Below are 22,343 nucleotides of genomic sequence, written 5' to 3' on the forward strand. Positions count from 1 at the left end.
TTCCTCAGCTCTGCCTGTCCTGTGCTGTGGGGTTGGTGCTGCTTCTCCCATCGCCAGCAGATCCCGTGAGATTTCCTGGAATCCCTGACAGGCCAAGGTGTTCCCAGCAGGTTGCTCAGGGCTGGATCCCATTTGCCCTCCGAGGATGGGGCTGCCTGTGCCAGACTTGGATCATACTTAGTGGATGAAAAGATTTTTTGGTTTGTTTTTGTACTCTTTCAAGTGGAATTTGAGGTATTGCAGCCTGGCCTGGTGCTTGTCCCGACGCCAGGCTGGGGGCCGGTTGTTCCCGGTGCCGGTGTGGGATTAATCCCGCTGCTCATCCCGGTCATGTGTCGGCCAGGGCTCGTTTTCATTCCGTGCCATGCTCTGCTTGGGAGCCCAGGAGCTCTTTAACCTAATTCCCATTCCCAGCTCCCGGCGTGGGAAGCCGAGGAGAGCCAGAGCTCCTTTTACAAAGCTCTCTTCACATCAGCACTTCCAGTTTCCAGTGAAAATGCCAGAGTCTGGCTCATGTGTGACACCCTGGCACACAGGTGCCACAAGCCACTGGCACCCGCCCCCAGGTGAAGGATTTGGGGACTAAAATATTCCCAAGAAAGCCCCCTTATAAATAATTTTTGGCTGTCCCTGTCTTCAAGGCTGAATCTGTTCAGTTCCTGATGGTGCTGACAGCCAGCCCAGCTCCTTCCACCTGGGACCAGCACCTCACAGTCCTTGGATATTCACTCATGACTGAATCCAGCTTCCTTCTCCATAACCATCCTGACTCTAAATTAATTTAGTCAGGAGTTGGGGACAGTTCTGCCTTAGAGAACCTGAGGAAGAGCCGGTGTGTGGAATAGTTTTCCCATTTTGTTGCCATTAGCACCGTAGCCGAAGTGCACTGGGCTGGGTGACAGGGTGGGGATCCATCACAGGGTGAACTCAGGGGTCTTGGAGGTCTTTTCCAACCTCACTGATTCCCTGATTCCATGATTTTGGCAGCACCCTCGGTGTGCTCCAGGCAGGAGATGTCAGTGTGTGGTGTTGCAGTGCAATCCTCTGTCACAATTCCCATTGTTCCTGAGTTTATAAACATTCATCAAAGGGAATTTTGTTGAAATACAAGTTTTGTCTGGGGAAATTCATGAGGTGGATGTCTGGGAGGGTGAGCAGGTGAAGCGTGTCTGACATGAAGAGATGAAATTCCGGAGGTGTTTGTAGCTAAACAAAGGGAATTGTAAACATGTGTTGCCATCAGGTGAGAAATCCTGTGGGATTCAGTTGTAAGGATGACTCTGGGATGACAGCAGCTGGAGAGAAATCTTCTCTTCCTCTTCCCCTTCCCTTCTTTTCCTGAGTTTAGGTGGCTGCATACATTGTCCATAAATTTGGGATTCATCTTCTCACAGAGGTTAAAAATAGCATCCAGAACTGCCTCGGGGATGGGAGCCCAGCCAGCACAGCCACAGATTTTATTTGGAAAAAGTAACCTAGTAGGGATTTTATGGGCGAGTTCAAACACTTACTGGTCTAGCACCTACCTTGGGGACCGGCTTTGGGATGGCCACAGTAAAAGGGCTTAAGGAATAACCAAAGTGATCCCTCGGGAGGAAGCTCCAGAGTGGGATGAGTCTCCCCTCAGTCTCCTCCAGCAAACCAAGTGCCCTCAGCTGCTCCTTGTATGGTCCCTCCAGGGAAACTGAAGGAAAAAAGGGATAAACCCCCCCCAGATCCAGGGAAACTCAAGGAAATAAAGGAAACCTCCCCCCCCCCCAGATCCAGGAAAATACAAGGGAAGGAGGATAAACCCACTGAGATGCAGGGAAACTCAAGGAAATAGGGAAGAAACCCCTCCCAGACCCAGGGAAATATGAGGGAATGGGGGATAAATCCATCCAGATCCACAGAAAATCAAAGAAATAAAGGAAAACCCCCCAGATCCAGGCAAGTACAAGGGAAGGGAGATAAACCCCCTCAAATCCAGGAAAACTCAATTTAAAAAGAGATAAACACACTCAGATCCAGGGAAACTCAAGGAAAAAGGGGATAACCCCCCCAGATCCAGAGTAATTCAAGGAAAAAGGGGATAAACCCTGCCAGATCCAGGGAAACTCAAGGAAAAAGGGGATAAACCCCCCCAGATCCAGGGAAACTCAAGGAAAAAGGGGATAAACCCTGCCAGATCCAGAGTAATTCAAGGAAAAAGGGGATAAACCCCCCAGATCCAGGGAAACTCAAGGAAAAAGGGGATAAACCCCCCCCAGATCCAGGGAAACTCAAGGAAAATGCACTCCAGAAATGCTGCTGCATCCGTGGGTGTGACATCTGTAAAGTATCCGTGTCCAGGAGGAGGGAGCGGGACCCTGTGGATGCATTTGGAATCAGGACACGGCAAAGGCTGGGATTTCCAGGAAAGGAACAAAGGGAGGGCAGGCAGAGGTGTTCCCTCAGGGCCACTGCATTCCTTGGAATCCTGATGCCTCGCTCTTGGCAAATCCGTGGAGCCTTGAACACTTCAAAAAAAAAAAATGAAAATAGTATTTCAAGCAGGTGCTGTGAAATCCGTGGTGAAGCAGCAAAAATCAGAGCTGGTGCCTGAAAATGCTGAATTTTAGTCACTTCAGATGAGTCACACAATGCCCCTGTGTGTGTGGGTGACACGTTTTCAGTGATTTACTGCCAGCAGAATGTCAGGGAGCCCTGGGGACAGCGGAGCAGCAGCCCTGCTGCAGGAATTCCTGCTCCAATATTATGGCTGGAAAGTCACAGGATTTGGGTTTATTTTGGCTTCCCTGCACCTCCTCTGCCGGGCTGGAGTGGTGCCTGCAGTAGTGAGACCTGTAAATATTTCCAGTGTAAATCCAAGTTTGTAACTCGCTGTTAAAAATTCCCTTGGGATTGAGGCTCGGTGTGTGAGAGATTTTCTGGTGTTTACATTTTTAAGTGGAATCAACTTCCAAGTAAATTCCTTTCCCTGTCCATCAAGTACTTGAGTGCAGCAAAGAGGGGTGTAAATAATTTGCATTTTTTAAGGAGTTCTGTTGATTTACCTGCTCCCTCTGAGGGGAGGGCAGAGACCTGGATTGGCTGGAGGATGTTGGGAAGAGAAGGGAAATCAGGGAGAATTAAAAATAGGCTCCAAAGGCTCCAGCTCTGAGCATCTGAGCGAGTTCCTGGCTGCCTCCAAAGCAGGACTTTTGTCTGGGATGTGGCTTTCCAAGGAGGGCTCGTGCTGACATTCACTGGAGACAGAAAACCTGGGACCAGGCCCCGGGCCAGGCTTTTTATCCCTGACTTCATTTATTTTTCTTGGTTTATCCAACCCTTAATATAATTCAAGTGAAGGTTTTATTCCTAGAGCAGCATCCATCAGGGAGCTGCCAGCCAGCCCCGTTTCCTCTGTCCTGGGACCAAACCCCGTGGGTTGGGTTTGCTCTTGGATTTTATTTGTGTCTCTCTAAACACATCCCTGTGTTTTATTCTGGCTTTGGGGGGGATTTTATCCATCTGCTTGTGTGGGGATGGTGGTTGGATTTTGCCGTGTGGGGGTTTTTTGTGGGCGCTGGAGTTGAAGTCTCGGCTGGTGTTGCATAAGAAACTCACTTGGAATGGATTCCATGGATTTTTATCCCTATGTGTGGAGAGTGTTTGTGGGCACACGTTGCCCAGAGAAGCTGTGACGTCCTTGCCAGTGTCCCAGGCCAGGTTGGACGGGGCTTGGAGCAGCCTGGGATAGGGGAAGGTGTCCCTGCTCATGGCAGGGGAGGAGTGGGATGAGCTTTAAGGTCCCTTCCAACCCAAACCAGTGTGGAATTCCATGATTTCTGGTGAGAAAATACATGGTATTTCTATCACAGAAGTGCATGTAGGATAATCTGGGATCATCAACTGCCTTAAAAATTTGCACTTAGGAGAAATTTAAGTGTTTTGATGAGAATTTTATCCAGCTTTTCCTGAATGAGGTTGACTTGGCCAATGTCTCTGACCAGCTCATCCCTTTGGAGGGGAAGTGTGGGATCCTCCATGTGAGGGGAGGTCGGAGGGGTTTTGTTCCACCCACCCTCTGAAAATCCCTTCTGTCATCCTCTGGAATACCATATAAATCACAGAGTCCCAGACTGAGTTGGGTTGGAATGTTAAAGCCCATCCCATCCCATCCCAGCCCATCCCATCCCATCCCACCCCTGCCATGGCAGGGACACCTCCCACCATCCCAGGCTGCTCCAAGCCCCATCCAGCCTGGCCTGGGACACTTCCAGGGATCCAGGGGCAGCCACAGCTTCTCTGGGAATTCCATCCCAGCCCCTGCCCACCCTCCCAGGAAGGAATTCCTTCCCAAATCCCATGTAACTGTGCTGCAGTGGGGTGTGCACAGCTGCCAGCTGGGCTTCGGCAGCCGCTGGCCGGAACTGCTGGCTGGAATTTTCCTTTTCCTTTTTCCTCCTGAGCAGCTGATGGATGAGCAGCAGTGCAGTCCCACAGGTGACATATGCTCCACTTCCAGAGGGTTTGTAGGGAACAACGGCACGAGGGGATGGGGATCCTCTGACTCACAGCAATGGGATCTGGGGAAAAATTCCAAAGAAAACCCAAAATCCATTGGCATCTTTGGGATAATTGTAGGGGTGCTTGGACCTCGCCGCTCTGCCCGTGCTGCTGTGAGGCAGCACAGGAGTGGAAAGATGTAAAAATGGCTGCAACCCCGTTTTTTGTGTGTTTTCCAGCGTTTTTGTGCCCCACAGCTCCCAGCGCTCCGGGCTGCCCCATGAATGGAGTCGTGGGCACTGCCCACCATCTGTGCAATTCCCAGCACAGCCTTTGGAATACACATTTTGGTTCTTTGGAAGTCACTTTCTCTGACATTTCACTGAAAGGGCTGTAATTTTGGATTTTGTGGTTTGCCTTATCAGCAGTGAGTGATTTAATAAAGCCACGGGACGAGCTCGGAGCTGGGAGTGAGTCAGGCCTGGCTTGGCCTTTGAAGCGTTCCTACCATGGAATTCTTTTTCAGTGATGAATTAATGAGGTTTCAGCTTTCCCAAAATGTGAGGCCCTTAAGCCGAGCCCGGGTTTTTGAGAGGAACAAGCAGCTCTGTGGTCACTGCAGTCCTTGGTCCCCAAAACCTTCCAGAGGTTTCCCGGATGAAGTTCCCTCAGCGGGATCGGAGCTGTCGTGGCTCTCCCAGCGAGACCCCACTTGCTGTGTGAGGAGAAGGGGTTTAGGATCAGAGAATCAGAGAATCCTGAAGGTTGGAAAAGCTCTCCAAGATCTCCAATCCAACCATTTCCCAGCACTGCCAAGGCCACCGCTGCCCCGTGTCCCCCAAGTGCCACATCCACACGGCTTTGAATCCCTTCAGGAATGGGGATTCCACTGCCCTGGGCAGCCCATTCCAATGCCTGGCCACCCTTTCCATGACGAAATGTCCCTAATATCCAATCTATCCCATCACTGAGCCAGGACTGAAGGAGCGATCCCACAGTGGCTGGGAAGAGCTCGGAAGGGAAATGCTAATTTATGATGAATATGCAAATGGAAGTGCTGATCAAAGGGAGCAAAGTGACACGTGGGGAGGGGTGATGGACACCGAGGGGCTTGGCAAAGTCATGGAAAACCACAGTGGTGGAAAACGCAGGAACCTGGGTGTCAGCCCTGCCCGTGGACATCGTCCACCACGGCCATGTGGGGCAGGGACCCCCTGGCTGCCTCCAAGCCGTGCTCCATCAGGATTCCAGGCTGGTTAGAAACACCCAGAAGGTGATGATCTCCCAAGGAATATTCCCCCTTCCCTGCCACTGGATTCCTGGATGGTTTAGTCCTTCCTTATCAGCTGAGGAACCGCACGTTCCCGCCACGATTTTCTACATCCCAGCTTTCCCCTTCCATGTATGAAGTGGGTGTTCCTGGATAACCTCAGGCCCACCGAGGTGCACGTGGGGAATCACAGATCCAGAAGTCAAGAGTTCCACTTGGATTTTTTTCCAATCATTTCCCAAGGATGAGCTCCACACGCCGTGTCCTCTCTCCTCAGCAGGTCCCTCCGTGCTGTGGAAGCTTCTCCTGCTCTTCCCTACGGATCCAGGGCGTGTTTAGGAGGAGGAAGGCCTGCTGCAGGCAGAGCATTGGTATTTTTAGATCAAAGACTAGTTTAATAAAAAAAAACAGGAGAGGAGAAGGAGGATTAGAACAATAAGTGCATTTAATTTTAGCCTAGCTTGGGTTCCTCATAAAGTCAGGGAACTTGGAGCTCGCTTCAGTTGCCTCTGGCTCTCCTAAATAAACACACCAGAGCAGGGCTGGGGAGTTAAGTAGCACAGAAAATTGCAAAAAGTTGCATTTTAATATTCGAGGAGAATATTAAGGGCTGTTTTACAGGCCAGGCCCTGGAATTAAATTTTAATGCTGGACAAAAATCCCGAGGTTGTTTTGGTAGGCGGCTCCTGGAGCTACACAGAGACTTGTTCTGCAGAAAGGGTCACAGTTAGGGTAGGGTGAGGGACCTTCTCCAGACGTGGCGAGTGAGGAGGGTGTGGGGCCAGGATCTGCTTCTTATGGTATTTTGTGATTTCTTCTGGAATTTTTGTCTGGAGAAGACAAAAGGGGGAACTCATTGGTCTCTACAGCTCCTGGACAGGGGGGTGGGGTGAGGTGGGGTTGGGCTCTTCTGCCATGTCCCCAGTGAGGGGATGAGAGGAAATGACCTTGAGTTGCACTAGGGGAGGTCCAGATTAAATATTGGAATTTTTTTTTCCCTGGAAGAGTGGTCAGGCACTGGAATGAGTTGCCCAAGGATGTGGTGGAGTGACTGTCTCTGGAAATGCTTGAGAGGTGTCTGGACGTGGCACCTGGGGGTGTGGGTTGGGGATGGTTGTAGTGGTGCTGGGTTGATGGACTCGATGCTCTTCAAGGTCTCCTCCCCCCTGGATGATTCTGGGATTCTGGGGATTTTCCCCCAGGCTCAAGAGACCTGGCTGCCACGGCCCTCCTGCGCTGTGGCGTTGGGTGACCTGATCAATGTGTGTTTCCCCTGGCAAGTGTTGGGGATGAAGAATCACAGAATCATTAAGGTTGGAAAAGCCCTTGAGGATCATCAGATGCAACCATTCCCTCACCACTGCCAAGGCCACCTCTAACCCCTGTCCCCAGGTGCCACATGCACACATTAATGCTGTACCCAGATGTTCCAGACCCTCAGTAAACCTCGAGTCAGAGGTGATTGAGTGAGTGGGGTGAGGTCTCACTGGTGGCTCTTGATGGCTCCAAGCCACCATCAAGCAGCCATTGTCCCCTTGGTTGTCCCAGCAGAGGAGGAGGGTTGTTGGGAAGTTGGAGTTGTCCTGCTCCAGCCTCAAAGGATGAGCACAGAGCCCTGGGTTTGCTCTTGCCTGGGCACTCTCCTCATTCTAAACTGGTTCCTTTTCACACCAGCTAAATTTAGAGATTGTGAGGGAACATTTCCAGCCTCATCACACCTCTGACAGCCAAGGGTGGCAGTGTCACATGAATGCATCTGAACTGATTTACGTTGCTTTTCATTCTCTTTTTAATGTTTTTGGAATTTGGTTGCTTTTGGATCCTGGACTCTGGGAGGACGCGGGCAGCTCAGTGCCAAGAAGGAAACCTGGATCCACTCAGGACCTGGGACTTGGTTCTCAGGCTCTCTCCAGCCAGGGAAGGGCTGCTCTGTTTCTGTGTTGTGGAGGTGGGAGGTATGGACTTCACTTAGGAACCAGTTTTGGGTCTGCTTTGTAAGAACTCACTGGATATTAATAAAAGTTAAAAATACTTCAGGCTCTGCCTTACAACAGCCCTGACTGAAATGCAGGAAAAATCGGGATTGCAGCTCGTCATGGTGGAGAGAGATAAACCCTGGAGAGCTGGAGGCAAAATGCTGTGCTGAACCTGAGGAATTGGGAAGTTTAACAAATGAGCTGGAGAATAAGCTCAGATTGGGAAGTTCCAGGTGAGGATAGGGAGTCCGTGAAGCCTGGAGTAAGAGCAGAGCTTTGGTGTGGGTGTGTAAATCTGAGTCACAAGGACCAAGACTTATTTGAAGTGTTTGAAAGCCCTGATCTTTTTCCTCAGTGCTGTTGTGAAGCCAGAAATGATCCAGGTTTGTTTTTCCATCTCTCTGGGAGAAGTGCAAGGTGGGAATAATCCCAGTCAGAGGGAGGACAGGAGGAGAAAGCCAGTTGGGAATTAATTCTCAGGAATGTGAGTTCCTGTGCGGTGTCTCCTGGAGGAGGAGTGGGAATTGCCTTCACCCTCACCTGCCACATCAGGGTGTGTCCTTGCAGATAAGGTTTTCCTGGGATACCTTTATTCCTTGCAAGGTTAGCAGTGCCTCTATGGAAGTGGGAAGTTTAACTCTTTGCTGGGATGGCTTTTAATGTCCCTTGCTCCAGCGCTGGCATTGGCAGTGGTGTCAGACTCACCTTCCCTTGCCAGGCTCTGCTTTCCTGCCTTTTTCCATCCCCATCCATTGGATGGTGAGGCCATCCCACATTTCAGGGCTTCATGAGCTTGTACTGATGCATCCAGGGCAGTTCATGGGAACGAATGGATCAGGAGGACTCTGTTCATTCCCAGCACATCAATGCCAGGATTCATTAATAAAAGGGCTGTGGACTTGAAGGTGATAAGATCAATAAGAGCAGCAGCCTGATGTTATTAATTAGCAATGCTATTAATTAGCAATGCTCATGCTTTTGAGTCAGTTGAGTTGCTGCTACACTGGTTTTCCAAAACGCTGAGCCTTTTAATCCTCAGGAAAACAAGGAATAAGTTGGAAAAAGCACAGCTCAGTCATTCCACCACTGGCACTGGAGCTGGTGCTGGTGTGACCTGGGCTGCAGGTGGCACCTGGAGGCATCTGCTGGTCCTTCCTTTTGCAGCTGGGTGCTTTATCCCGCTCTGGGATGTATTTTACATGGGATGTATTTTAGCATTTTCCCTGGATGATGCTGGCTGCAGGAGCGTTTTGCCCCCACCCCACGTGGCCACCAGCAGCTCTGTCAATGCCCCTTTTCCATGGAAGGGGACAGCAGGACAACCCCAAGGGACATGTTTGAGACCAGGGGTGAAGCCAAGCTGTGGTGGTGGTGCCCAAATCCTGCAGATCAGTCCACAAAATGAGATTTTTAGCATCAAAACCTGGAATTGGAGGCTCCGCCAGTTTGGACGGAGCTGGGCTTTATTTCATAGGTTAAAAAGACATAAATTTCCTTGTTGCACTCTGGTTTTATTTTTAACTCTTAAGCAATTTAATATTTTGGAGGTCTGCTTGTATTCCCCCCAGTTTTCCGTCTGCTACTGTGATTAATTTAAGGCCCAGCTTTATCCTGCCAACCCAGAGCAAACGGAATGGAAACCTTACCTAGATGGTTTGGCACGTAGCAGCAGACATGAATAACTTTGGAATTTGGGGGGGAAAGCGAAGTCCCGTGTTCTTGGAGCCGGGATGGGGTTGGACAGGAGCCCTTGCAGACAGCAGGAGGCTGTGCAGGATCCAGCTGCAGTCACTCCAGGTTTGTGTTGGGAGGTGTTGCTGAGGAGTCGGAAGCCGAGGGCTCCGGTTTCCTACGGCCTCTCCAGGCAGGATAACGTGCCGGAGCTTGGCTTTGCTCCCTCCCCAGGCCTGGAAGCACCGTGAGGTAGTGGAAAGTTGCAAGTGAGGAAGGTGGGACTGATTTCCTGGGGCTGTGGGAGGAAGGAGCGGAGCGAAGCTGCGGAGCTCACCTGGGCTCGGCTGCTCGGCCAGGGGGGCAGAACAGTTCGGCCAAAAATGGTTCTTTTTAATCTGGATTGTGTTTGGTAGGAGCCATCCCTGGAGCCAGGAGCCAGGGATAGGGATGAGGATGGAAGTGGGAGTGAGGATGCAGAGCTGTGGGGCACGAGATGAAGCTGCTTCAGCTGCAGTTCCCACTCTCAGGAATGGGTTTTATGGGATCCTAATGCAGGCTGGGGATCCGGTTAAAGGTGCAGCTCTTCCTGAGCTGATGGAAATCTGCTCTGCTGGCAAAGGGTCCCAGCTGCACAAGTGGGTGGTGACACTGGGGACACAGGCAGGAGAGGAGAGAGTGGGGCCATCCCTGCTGGCCGCAGCAGGAGTTTGGATTGTTTTAGGGAGGGAATAGTTCTGCTGTCAGAAGCCTTCAGAGCTCTCATTGGGAAAAGATGGGAAGGGAAACCACAGGAGGTAGACCTGCCATTAACTAGAGAACACTGGGATGTGTGAAGCCCACGGTTGTAAGAGCTGGAAGTGGCCAGGAGACGTTGGTGAGTCATTCCAGGGATCCACAGGGAATAAGAAATCCAGACACTGAATGTGTCTGGTTGGGTGTGACTGCAGCAAAGCTCCCGGAGCCAGTTCAGTAGCTGCTGCCTCAGATCCTGCTGCTACGGCTGGAGTTACGGACTTGGGAGCAGTGCACTTGGATATCAGGAGCCACTTGGGGTAGTGCCATGCAGAGATGTTAAAAAAAATCTATTGCTTCCCATGTGAGTAAAAATATCATGGATTAGGAAGCAATCTTCCAGCAGGGAGTGTCTGTTGAGAGTAAGGAAATCCTTAGTCCAGGTTTCAGCAAAGGTATGGTGTAGAATCCTGGAATATCCTGAGTGGGAAGGATCATGGATCCAGCCCCTGGCCCTGCACAGACCCCCAGTAATCACACCCTGGGCATCCCTGGGAGCGGTGTCCCAATGCTCCTGGAGCTCTGGCAGTCTTGGGAATGCGATCATTCCCCAGCACCCTCTGGGGGAAGAACCTTTCCCTGAGATCCAGCCTAAAATTCCGTGGCACAGCTCTGGCCGTTCCTCGGGTTCCGTCCCTGATCACAGAGAGCAGAGATCGGAGCTGTCCCTTGGGATGAGGCTCCAGAGTGGGATGAGTCTCCCCTCAGTCTCCTCTTCTCCAGCAAACCAAGTGCCCTCAGCTGCTCCTCGTGTGGCCCCTCCAGGGAAGCTGAAGGAAAAAAGGGATAAACCCCCCCCAGATCCAGGGAAACTCAATGAAATAAGGAAGAACCCCCCCCACCCCAGACCTCAAATGCTCATCTGTCCCTTCCAGACCCTTCCTGGTCCCCCCTTCGGACACTCTGATAGATCTGAACCTCCCTTAGGCTGTGCAGGTAACCAAGGTGGTTCTTTCCTTCCCAGTTCCCTCCAGCAGAGATCAAGCCAAGGACTGGAGGGACTCTGGGGTGAGCCCTGGTCCTGTCCATACCATGGTCATGCTTTAAATCTCTTTCTGGGAAGCGAGCAGGTGCAGTTCACCCTCAGCTTCCACACAGGGAGCTGAGCCTGGCTGCACACTGTGTCCAGAGAGGGTTTTCCCTGTGGGAGAGGGCAGGAATGTCTGGAGTGAGCTGTTGAGGGACACAAAGTGGTTGTGAGGAGCAAAGCAAAGCACTTCCCGTAGCAGAGTGAGCTCAGATGGCTTCATTTGGGAATGAGATCACTGGAGCCTGCTGCCTGGCTCTTGTTTTCCCCATTCCAGCTCTCATCCCTGCTGAACCCCTGCCACGGCCGAGTGCTGCCGAGGTTTCCAGGCAGGTTTCCTGTCCCGGTGCCAGCCGGGGTGCGTAAGCTGATTAGCTCTAAGGAGATCAGAGCTTGACAAGGGCTGCATTGCAGGTAAACACTGGAGCTTTTCCTCCAGCTGGGAGCTGTGAAATATGGCTCAGGAGTAAGGAATGGTGCTGGAAGAACCCTCAGGAAAAATACCAAGAAGTGCATGAAATGATAACAGAGCTGATAAGGTGCCTGGTGAGAGACTGAGAGGAGAAGCGAGCACAGATATGATCAGAGCCTATAAATACTGCCAGCATGACAGCAGAGATGAGCAGAGGAAAGAGTCATTGTTATCTGATGGAAAACAAGCTCTGGGAAGAGCAGCCATGGGAGCAGGAGGCGTGGAGGGGATCCCCGGGAGCAGGGACACTCCTGGGCTGGGATGGAGGGAGGGCAGAGGAGCAAATCCTCAGCTGTCCCTCATTCCCAAGGCGCTCCTGGCTGTCCTGGTGCCCATCAGTGCGGTCAGCACTACCTACACCATCCCCTGGCACTGAATCACCCTTGGCACCTGGGATCCTGCCAGGAACTTCCTTAAATTCCCATTTTCCAGGTGCCAGTGAGGTGTCCTGGATGGCTGATCCCAACAGGTGCTCCCTGTCCGCATCCCTCCTCTTCCCTTCCCTGGGATGGGGTTTGTGCGAGGAAATGGAGGAGGTCTGGGCAGAGTGTGGGTCTGGGATGGTTCCAGGGATCCCCAGGACAGCCTGCTGGAATAAAGCTGGAGGCTGCCCATTGAAGCCTTGGGAAGCTGCTCCTGGAGTGGGATTTGAGTCCGAAACTCCGATTTACTCATTCTGATTTATTGTTGTGTCCGGTGCCGCTGGGACTGGCCGGCTCTTCCCCACCGGGCATGGACTGCCAGAGGCCTGTGGTTAACTGGGTTAACTGGGGCCAGTCTGGGAATTCCAGCTGGAGCCCAGGAGCTGCTGGAGCCCAAGAGGTGCTCAACAGATTTTCCACCCACCACTTGGCCTTGCTTGTGCTCGACTGGGCTGATGAGGATCCTCTCCAGGTGTGGTGTTTGCAGAGCTCTCCAGGTGTTCCTGGGTTCCATCCACGTGTTCCTGGGTTCCATCCAGGTGTCCTGGGTTCCATCCAGGTGTCCTGGGTTCTCCAGGAGCACAAGCACAACAGGTGTGCTGCACATTCCAGGACAGGGCTCTTGGGAATGCTGCCTTGGGAGCCAGTGGCCTGCACAGCCCTTCCCAGAGAGCTGTCCTGGAAGGGGATCTCACATCAAAGGAGCCAGGAACGATAGGGATCAAATAATTGCTGCCTCTCCCCTTCCTCCTGACTCCTGTCACTCACAGGCTGGGATTGTTATCTCGGGGGGTTGGGCAGCAGCAATCCTGACTCCGGGATCTGTGTCATCCAGATAAGGTGGCATGTGGTGGCGTTTCCAACCTGGCTAGCTGTTGGAGTTAAAATGAAGTGGCCTTTCACGATCCTGTTGGGAGAGGACTGTCCTGCAGCCCCAGCCGACAGTGGGGGGTGTTTCCCTTTGGAATGTTCCCTCAGGGGAAGGGAACAGGACTTGTCTGGGGCACCGAGTGGCTCCTGTGCTGTGGCAGCTCAGGGAATCCTGTCCTCTTCACTGGATGGAGGTGGCTGGTCACAGAATCCCAAAGTAGTTTGGGTTGGAAGGAGCCTTATAAAGCTCATCTCATTCCATGGGCAGGGACACCTTCCACTATCCCAGGCGGCTCCAAGCCTTATCCAGCCTGGCCTTGGACGCTTCCAGGGATCCAGGGGCAGCCACAGCTTCTCTGGGAAGCCGTGCCAGGGCCTCCCCACCCTCACAGAGAGGAATCTTTTCCTAAAAGCCCAGAACCTGGAGCTCAGGGCTGGCCCTCAGTCTCACCTCGTGTGTCCCAGCGTGGCCCAGCCCTGCCCGTGGGTGCCTCGTTTATTCAGCGGCGCTTTTGGGGCCAAAACCAACAGGGAGAGGGAACGTTCCTGAGCAACCCTGGCATCAAGAATTCACGTGAAACAATTCAACAACCGCAGCCACGCTGCCTTGGTTTGCCCCAGCTGGATTTGGCCCTGGTTGATCCCTCACAATATTCCTGTCTCTCCACAGAATGCCATGAACCTGCCTCCCGACAAAGCCCGGCTCCTGCGGCAGTACGACAACGAGAAGAAGTGGGAGCTCATCTGTGACCAGGTAAGGAGCCTCGGGAGAGCCTTTGGGGGGTGCCTCTTTCCAGCTGCTCCATCCACAGCGTCCCTGGGCTGAGCAAGACCTTGCAGGCGCCTGTTCCCAGGAGTTTCCAACACTCATTCCTTTGGCTTTTGCTCCGTTGTTGGTGACCACTCCTAGAGGCCTTGCAGTAATACCTGCAGCCAACCTGATCCATCTGGGATTCTGTCATTCCATGATTTGTGTCACAGATGTTTCTCCAAGTGTCCCAGAGAGGTGTGAGCTCCGTGCTGGAGGCTGTGTTGGCAGTAGGACAGGCAGAAGCTGTTTGGTCCCAGCCTGGCTGTGGAAATTCCCACCTCACACAGGGATATCCCTTTCCCCTCTGATATTTCCATCCTGGATTCCCTCTGGCTGCTGAACGCTGCTGATTTTGCCCTGCACAGGCTCGGCTTGACCTCAGAGTCTTGCCCTGTGTGTCCTGAGCAAATGATCTCAACCCAGGGAGTGTTTGGCTGCCCACATCACGCTCCGTGGTGACGGCTGGAGCTGGCACCTCCAGGGCCAGGCGGCTGCTGCTGCAGCCTGAACTCCTGTTCACCTCCAGGGGCTGGGAGCAGCCTCGGATCAGGCAGTGCCAGATGCTGAGGCATCTCCTCGTGAGCTGTGCAGCGACTAACAGGATGCGATGGATAAACAGGAAAGGCGTTTTGGGGAAAACGAAATGCGCCAAAGGTGGGATTTGAATTTGGGAGCCAGCAGCAAAACTGGGACTGCCATGGACTTCAGCAGTAATGGCTAATGAAAATAATTGATCCAGCACTGGGAAAGTGGGATGTTCCCTTGGGATGTAAACTCAGCAGAACCAGGGTGAGAGTTTGGCAGGAGGTGCAGCCGTGCTGGGAGCTCAGGGACATTGGGATAAAGACATTTATGGGACACTTCCTATTCAGCTGTTACAGGGGGGGTGTCTGATCCAATCATGGAATCCAGACTGGTTTGGGTTGGGAGGGACCTTAAAGCCCACCCAGTGCCAACCCCAGGGACGCTTCCACTGTCCCAGATTGCTCCCAGCCTTATCCAGCCTGGCCTTGGACACTTCCAGGGATCCAGGGGCAACCACAGCTTCTCTGGGAATTCCATCCAAGGGCCTCCCCACCCTCACAGGGAAGAATTCCTTCCCAATATCCCATCTAATCCTGCCCTCTGGCAGTTTAAATCTATTGCACAGGTACCTTAAAGTAAAGCTTAATAAAGAATTGCTTTTTTCCCCATGAGTTTCCTGTGCAGAGAATGCAAAGCTTGAGCTATTTAAAGACTCCATTTAGTGAGACACTCAAAAATTGCAGGAACTGCTGCGAGGGATTGTGAATTCCCCATCCCTGGAAGTGTCCAAGGCCAGGCTGGACAGGGCTTGGAGCAGCCTGGGACAGTGGGAGGTGTCCCTGCCCATGGCAGGGGGTGGAACTGGATGAGCTTTAGGGTCCCTCCCAGCCTAATCCATGATTTGTGTCACGGGTGTTCCCAGAGCGTCCTGCAGAGGTTTGAGCTCCGTGCTGGATTCCCGGTTGGCAGCGGGACAGGCAGAAGCCGTTTGATCCCAGCCTGGATGTGCAAATTCCCACCTTGGAGCTGATCAGCCCTTTGCAGCTGCTGCTGATTCACTCCCGAGCTCTGGGGTGGGATAGGAGGGATGAGCAGATGGGAAGGAAATCTGCAATCTGGAGTAATCGCGGCTCTTAACAGCTCCTTGCACAACTCCGAGTCCACCCCCCGGCTGGGATGAGTCCCTTCCCTGGGATGAGGCCCTTCCCATCCTCTGGAAAGGCAGGGAAGCAGCGCAGGGCTGATGTAACCAGCACTGTGGGGCCAGCCCTGGCAGGAGCAGGAGCAGGAGGTGACCAAGTGCCACCTTTCCCATGTCCAGCCATCCCATGGGACACGCTGGGCAGGGAGCAGGGGCTGGGGTCTGTCACAGCTCCCTGATGTTCCCCCTCAATCAGAGCAGTGTGAGCAGGTGCCACTAAAAGCCCCAAACGCAGCATATGGGGTGTGAAATATTTATATCTGTCCCTGGAATTACAGGGATGAGAGCCCTTCCAGGAGCAGGGGTTGTGCAGGATGTTTTTATTACGGATGCAGATTTTGACTGCTGTTTTCCCTTGGTTTCACCCACTACACCATTTTCACCTGGTGTTGCTTGTAAATCAATGAGGAAATGAACTCCTTCTCTCCTGTGCTGCTTCTCATCTTAGATCTGAAAGGAAAAAAGTGTCCAGAAATGGTGTTTTCTAAACAGTCTGTGCAGCGGTTCCTGGATATTTATCTGTGGAATATTGGGAGAATATTAGGAGTTAATCCCCCAAAGGGAACTCTCCCTTTTGCAAAAAATGAGATTAACAAAAGTGGGGAACCGGTTTCATGATGATGATGACAATAGTAATTAATAATAATAATAATAATGAATAATAATCTGCCATGAATAGGATTATGTGCATTGTTTGAATCACTGTAAGGGCTGCTGGGCTGGTTGTGGAGGTCTCATCCCATGTGGAATTTTCTCTTCCTTTGTCTATAAACCTTCCCAATCATCTCAGTGTTGTCCTCAGGGCTTGCTCTGACCTCTCTGGATAAGGTACAAGAAGGAGGAAAAGAGGAAAGCCAGGAAATCTGTTGGCCACTGTGAAAAAGGTCATGGTGGCCATCTGAGGGGTTGGTGTTGGGAATGATCCAGGCAGCGATGAGGATGTGTGGAAATCCAGGAAATGGGATCCTTGAGGGCTCTTTTGGTGTCCTCGAGGCCTGTGTCCAGCTGGGTGCCAGGAGGTGCTGCAGAGGGACATGGATGTGGAGGGAAGGGCTTGGGGACATCCTGCAAAGTTCTTCATTGCCCTCTAATGGCAAATGGTGGCCTCGCCTTGGGACACACGGCAGGTGTGGGAGTAAGGGATGAAGAGACCCACAGGAAAGTTGTGAGGTTTGCACCCAAAATCTCCTCCTGAGGTGTTTGTAGAGCTCTCCCTTTCCTGCTGAAGCTCCAGGAGAAGGCAGGTGCCTGGTGTTTCAGAGGCTGGTGGCCACGTGGAGCTCTTGGGATGGCCTTGGTGGGTGGGGTGCTGGGCCACCCCTCAGCTTTGCTGCCAGGGGGTTTCCCTGCCTGAGGGATCCATGGATGGCTGATGGAGAAGGGACTGAGCGAGGAACAGGGTGTTGTGGAGGTGCTGGGCCATTTTTTTGTCCCAAATTCCTCAGTGGAGCCCAGATTTCTCATCAGGACTGTGCTGAGGGGACTGGGAGCCCTTTTGGTGCCTTTGACCCTTTCACAACAGAGACGCAGGGGTTTTTGCCAATATCCAGCCAAGGATTTTCCATCACTTTGCCTGTGCTGCAGAAGCCATTTACAGCTCTGGTTTGAGAGCCTTTGCTTAAAAAACATGGTTTATTCCAGGGAATCTGCCCTCTTGGGGTAAACACAGGGTGGAAAATCCCATGTTTTACTGAACTCGGGAGAAGCTGGACTTTGGGACACTCGTGGCTTCATTCATCTGACTGAGTCACCCTGGGAGAGGAGGCGCAGGGGAGGTCAGACAAGGAGGGATGGAGAGGTTGGAGATAAGGGCACGAGGAGTCCCAGGCTCAGTGATTTGGGATTGGGAAGGGCTCGGCACCCCTGGCATGAGGGAGCAGCAGCTGGGTGCAGCAGGGAGCTGACGGTGACCTGCTTTGGCAGAACCTTAATCCTGGGGGAGTGGATCATTCTGCCTCCTCATTAGGGCAGGGATGAGCAGCTGCTGTCACCTCGTTCCATAAGGACACTCACAAAGTGACACGTTGTCCTGCTGGCGGGAATGGCTGGAGTGCTGCTGGGACAGGAGCGAGCCACCCTCCGGAGCTGTGGGAGATTGGGAATCCTGCACCGTGTTCACGATGTGTTTGTGCCTCGGGAGGGAGGAGACACTGCTCCCCATCTCCTTGTCCCATCTCCTTCCCCACTGATCCCAGTCCATGGGTTTTATGCACTCCCAGCACTTCCTGTGGGATTCTGATCCTGAGTCGGGTGCTTCCCCGGCATCTGTGAATCCCAAGAATGAAACAGCTTAGCAAGGATAATGATAATAATGAGAACAACATATGGGCTAATGCAGAAAAATGCCCTGAATGTTTTTGGGAGCCAAGGATTGTTGGAAAAGCCACAATTTCCTGGTTCCGGAATGAATACGTTTTCCAGAGTTGGGTGATCAGGAGATGTGCCGAGTTCTTTGTAGGATCACGTGGAAGAGGAAATGCAGAAGTGCAGCAGTTCCTCTCGGCCGCTGAAGCAAAGCCCCCCCAGCCTCCCTTTCCTCCTGTATCCGTCGGAAAAAAAAGTGCAAATTGTGGGTGAAGGAGCCACTGGAGCGGTGTTGTGCTCCTCATCCAGGCTTTTCCCCTGAATTATGGAATCATGGAATGGGTTAGGTTGGAAAGGACTTTAAAGCCCATCCATCCAGTGCCACCCCTGCCATGGGCAGGAACACCTCCCACTGTCCCAGGTTATTCCAGCCTGGCCTTGGGCACTGCCAGGGATCCAGGGGCATTCATGGAATAACCTGTGCCAGGCTCTCCCTACCCTCCCAGCCAGGAATTCCTTCCCAATATCCCATCCAGCCCTGCCCTCTGGCAGTGGGAAGCCATTCCCTGTGTCCTGTCCCTCCATCCCTTGTCCAAAATCTCTCTCTGAACTGAATCCCAGTGAATTCTCCCTGTTTATTCCCCCAAAGGGAGGTGCTGGGCCCAGCTCATCTCTGGCGCTGCTGCCCTTGCATTCCCTGTGCTGTTCCATCCTGGCTTACAACACCACTCCTGAGGGATTTTCGAAGTAAAAAAGGGCCTTTATCCTTGGGAATTAAGCTCGTTTGCTTTGTAGGTGGCTGACAAAGGCAGTGTGGACTCATTGCTGCTCCGTGCCCGTGTCCTTTCAGGCTGCAGATAATGCTGGAGCTCACGGGAGTCACGTAGCGGAGATAAAAAAGGTTTCACCAGGATTTAGGAACTTTGTTGTGTCTGAATGGCTCAATCCAGGGAAGCCACCACGTCCCAGCCGTGATGTCACCCCTCAGTATTTGCTGAGCAAAGTTTGGCCGCTCCAATCCGGATTTTAGGCTTTTTATGTGTGTGGTAAAAATCCCCGACCTCCTCGTTCAGATGGTGTCAAATCCTGAGGTTGGAAGCAGAGCTGGCCAAGGAGTGGGTGGGAATTGCCAGAAGTGGAGGGGAGGAGCTGACAGGAAAAAGCAGGGATTTTTAACCCTTTAATTATGGTTTCTAAGGCGGAGCAGTGCCTTGGGAAGTGTGGGTGTTGGGATGCTCCCAAGGAGGACCATGTCCACAGCCAATGTCCACATCCCAATGTCCACAGCCTGCAACCAGCAGCGTGCCTTCCCATCCCCTGGGAGCTCCCAGTCAGATTTTTGGGAAGGGGGTGGCTGTGAGCAGACATCCAGGGTGACCCAGAGGCCTTGCTGCACAGCCCCAGCCCTGGCTCTTGCAGCTTCTTAATCAGCCTCAAATATAAAACACTCTGAGCTGGATAAAGCCAGACAGGAATCATAGCCAGGAAAGGGCAATTTTAAAGGCTAATCCCTCCTAGCTTTCCAAACCAGCAAAAAAGAAGCACTTGAAGGGGCTGTAAAAATGTTTCCAGGCCTAGGAGATGTTTACCACAAGTGGTTCTGGGTCAGTCCTTAGGGAAGAGCACTGCTGGTGTTTGCTGTTCATGGATAACGTCTTGAAAATCTTTTAACCCAAATAATTCCACTCCACAGGAACAAGCAGCATCTTTTTAAATGAAGTTGCTGCAGAGATTATGACATAAATACGTAATTACAGCCAGGTTTGAAGAAAACAAACAAAACCATCCAGTAGTTGCATCCCAGACTCTTGAATGTGCTCCTTGAGTCTCTTTAAACATTTCATTTTGAAGATTCCAGGCAATTGAAACTGGCAGTTGGGAAAAGCTCCTGTCACTTCAGCAGATGAGGGTTGATCAGTTGGGAAGAGAAATAAATCCATGAGAGCAGAAGAGCTTCTCTGGGGGATTGGACTGAGCACAGCTCTGTCAGCAGGAGAGAACCCCCAAAAAGGGGGGAATAAATGGGAGAGGGACCATGGAGCATTGTTGGGATGGGATACTGCTGCCAGGAGGACGTGGCAGGGGTTGGAATTGGAGGATCCTTGAGGTCTCTTCCAACCCAAACCACTCTGGGATCATTCTCCCACCCCTGGGACACAACCACAGAAGGAGCCCCCCTTCCTGCCCCATCCCTGGCAGTGTCCAAGGCCGGGCTGGACAGGGCTTGGAGCACCCTGGGGCAGTGGGAGGAGGGAGGAGTTAGGTGATCCTTGAGGTGCCTTCCCAGCCAAACCACTCTGGGATTCCAGGAAATCTCTGTCTGCCCCCTGGGAGCTCCTGAGGTGAGCCTGGCTCCAAGAATCCATGTGGGAGAGCCAGGAGGAATCTGTCTGTGATGGTGGATGTGGTGCTGGAGCAGGACAAGCTCTGCTGGTGTCACTTTGACCAGAGAAGAACCCTCAGTGAAGCAATTTGCATTTTCTGAGCTGGTTTTGAGATAAAAAAGGAAATGCCAATTCCAGAGCTGTGTGGAGGTGCATGGAAAAAGAATCCAGCTGTAAAAGAGGAAAGCCATGAGTGTTCTGTGACTTCCAGAGCTCCCACCAGGGCTGGTGGAGCTCAGGGAAGAGTTTTTCCTTCATTTTTTTCCTGCTGGCCATGAAGGATTACTTTTTTTTTCCAGCAAGCAGCAAGATAATAACAGGAAGAACTTGTGGTGTGCAGACAGTTCTGGTAACTGGGCAGCAGTGTCCTGTTCATTCTGGAATAACTTTGGGATAATCCAAAATTGCATCCTGACCTAATAAAGGGAGGCTTCAGATAACGGTTATAAACTGGGAAATTTCAGGAGGAGACTGGGATGAGATCTTTCCTTCAGGGAAAGGGGCAGAACAGCGTAAAGTTCTTCCAAGATACAAATAGGATCAGAACTTTTGGGAATGCTATGAGGAGGTTTGGACACAGCACACTGCTCATGGAACAGCTCATGTTTCACAGCAGCTTTGGTGGGATAAACTTCCAGCTGGCCACTGGGAAAGCAGGGAAAAATCAGGGAGCTCTCAGAAGACAGAGCTGGTGTTTGTCACCAAAATCTGTGATCTGGGGCTGAGGGGGGATTGGAGATCGAGTGTCCCCCTGCATGAGGTGTTGGGACCTTGAGGAATGGCTTCCCACTGCCAGAGGGCAGGGAGGGATGGGATATTGGGAAGGAATTCCTGGCTGGGAGGGTGGGGAGGCCCTGGCATGGGTTGTTCCATGGATGCCCCTGGATCCCTGGCAGTGTCCAAGGCCAGGTTGGACAGGGCTTGGAGCAGCCTGGGACAGTGGAAGGATTTTTCCAAGTGGTTAAAAAGGTCTCCTGGATTTTATGGTGATGGTTTCAATCCATCATGGACATGCATCCACTCCCCTGACCCTTCTCCTTCCTCTCCATGCTCCTGCTGAGCAGAAACCCTCGAACTTCAGATGGATGTGCAACTAAAACTCAGCATTCCCACTGAAAGTTTAAGGTGTATTTTTATACTGTTGATATAAATACTGAGATCCATTTTAATGTACTTTATTTGCATGAATATAATGTATTATAAATAAACATGGTTTAATATGTACGTGGTGCACGTGTTTCCTGCATAAAAGAAAAATGGCTGATGTTCATTCCTGTCTCTTTTCCAGGAAAGATTCCAAGTGAAGAATCCTCCACACACTTACATCCAGAAGTTGAAGGGATATCTGGACCCAGCAGTGACCAGGAAGGTGAGGAGTATCCTGTTTCCTCCTGCCTGTCCCTCATTCCTCAGCCAGGATGGTCCCAGGGTCCAGGTTCCTTCCTGCCTTTGTGCAAATGCCCGGAAAAGTTTCCGGGAGAAGGAAAGAGAAACTGGGATTTTGCTGTTTTCCAGCTTGGGAAGGAGAGCAGATGTTGGGAAGCTGAGGAGCATGTGACATGGAGCACAGCTTGTTTTACTAACCTTGGCTTCAATAAATAATCGGACAGATTGTCCCTGAGCTGGGCTCTAGGCCTGGCTTTGGCTAAACCACTGTCTGATGGCCCTTTGCTCACCCCTGGGAAGGGGTGTCCAACTTCTGAGTCATTTTCTCTGGGAATTTGCCTGGCAGAGACTCAGTGCACCTGAGTGCACCATCCATGGTGACCAGCTCCCTCCATAGGGATCAGCTCCATCCATAGGGATCAGCACCATCCATGGTGATCAGCTCCATCCATAGGGATCAGCACCATCCATGGTGATCAGTTCCATCCATAGGGATCAGCTCCATCCATAGGGATCAGCTCCATCCATAGGGATCAGCACCATCCATGGTGATCAGCTCCATCCATGGTGATCAGCTCCATCCATAGGGATCAGCTCCATCCATGGTGATCAGCTCCATCCATAGGGATCAGCTCCATCCATAGGGATCAGCACCATCCATGGTGACCAGCTCCATCCATGGTGATCAGCTCCATCCATGGTGATCAGCTCCATCCATAGGGATCAGCTCCATCCATGGTGATCAGCTCCATCCATAGG

At 52.0% G+C, this 22,343-nt stretch overlaps 1 protein-coding gene across 14 annotated transcripts in view; it reads left to right on the forward strand.

The window, feature by feature from the left end:
- FMNL2 (formin like 2) overlaps window positions 1–22,343 on the forward strand; it is a 111,916-nt gene that overhangs the window by 49,643 nt on the left and 39,930 nt on the right. For all 14 annotated transcript variants that reach the window (XR_004241106.1, XM_032113707.1, XM_032113714.1 and 11 more), the window contains exons 2-3: window positions 13,644–13,727; window positions 21,487–21,567. Coding sequence is in view for 13 of the 14 variants with exons in the window: in XM_032113707.1 (XP_031969598.1) it covers window positions 13,644–13,727; window positions 21,487–21,567 (165 nt within the window). In the remaining variant the exon portion in view is untranslated. The remainder of the gene's footprint in view (window positions 1–13,643; window positions 13,728–21,486; window positions 21,568–22,343) is intronic.

The sequence above is a fragment of the Corvus moneduloides genome, chromosome 7, assembly GCF_009650955.1.
Source record: "Corvus moneduloides isolate bCorMon1 chromosome 7, bCorMon1.pri, whole genome shotgun sequence".
Lineage (NCBI taxonomy): Eukaryota > Metazoa > Chordata > Aves > Passeriformes > Corvidae > Corvus > Corvus moneduloides.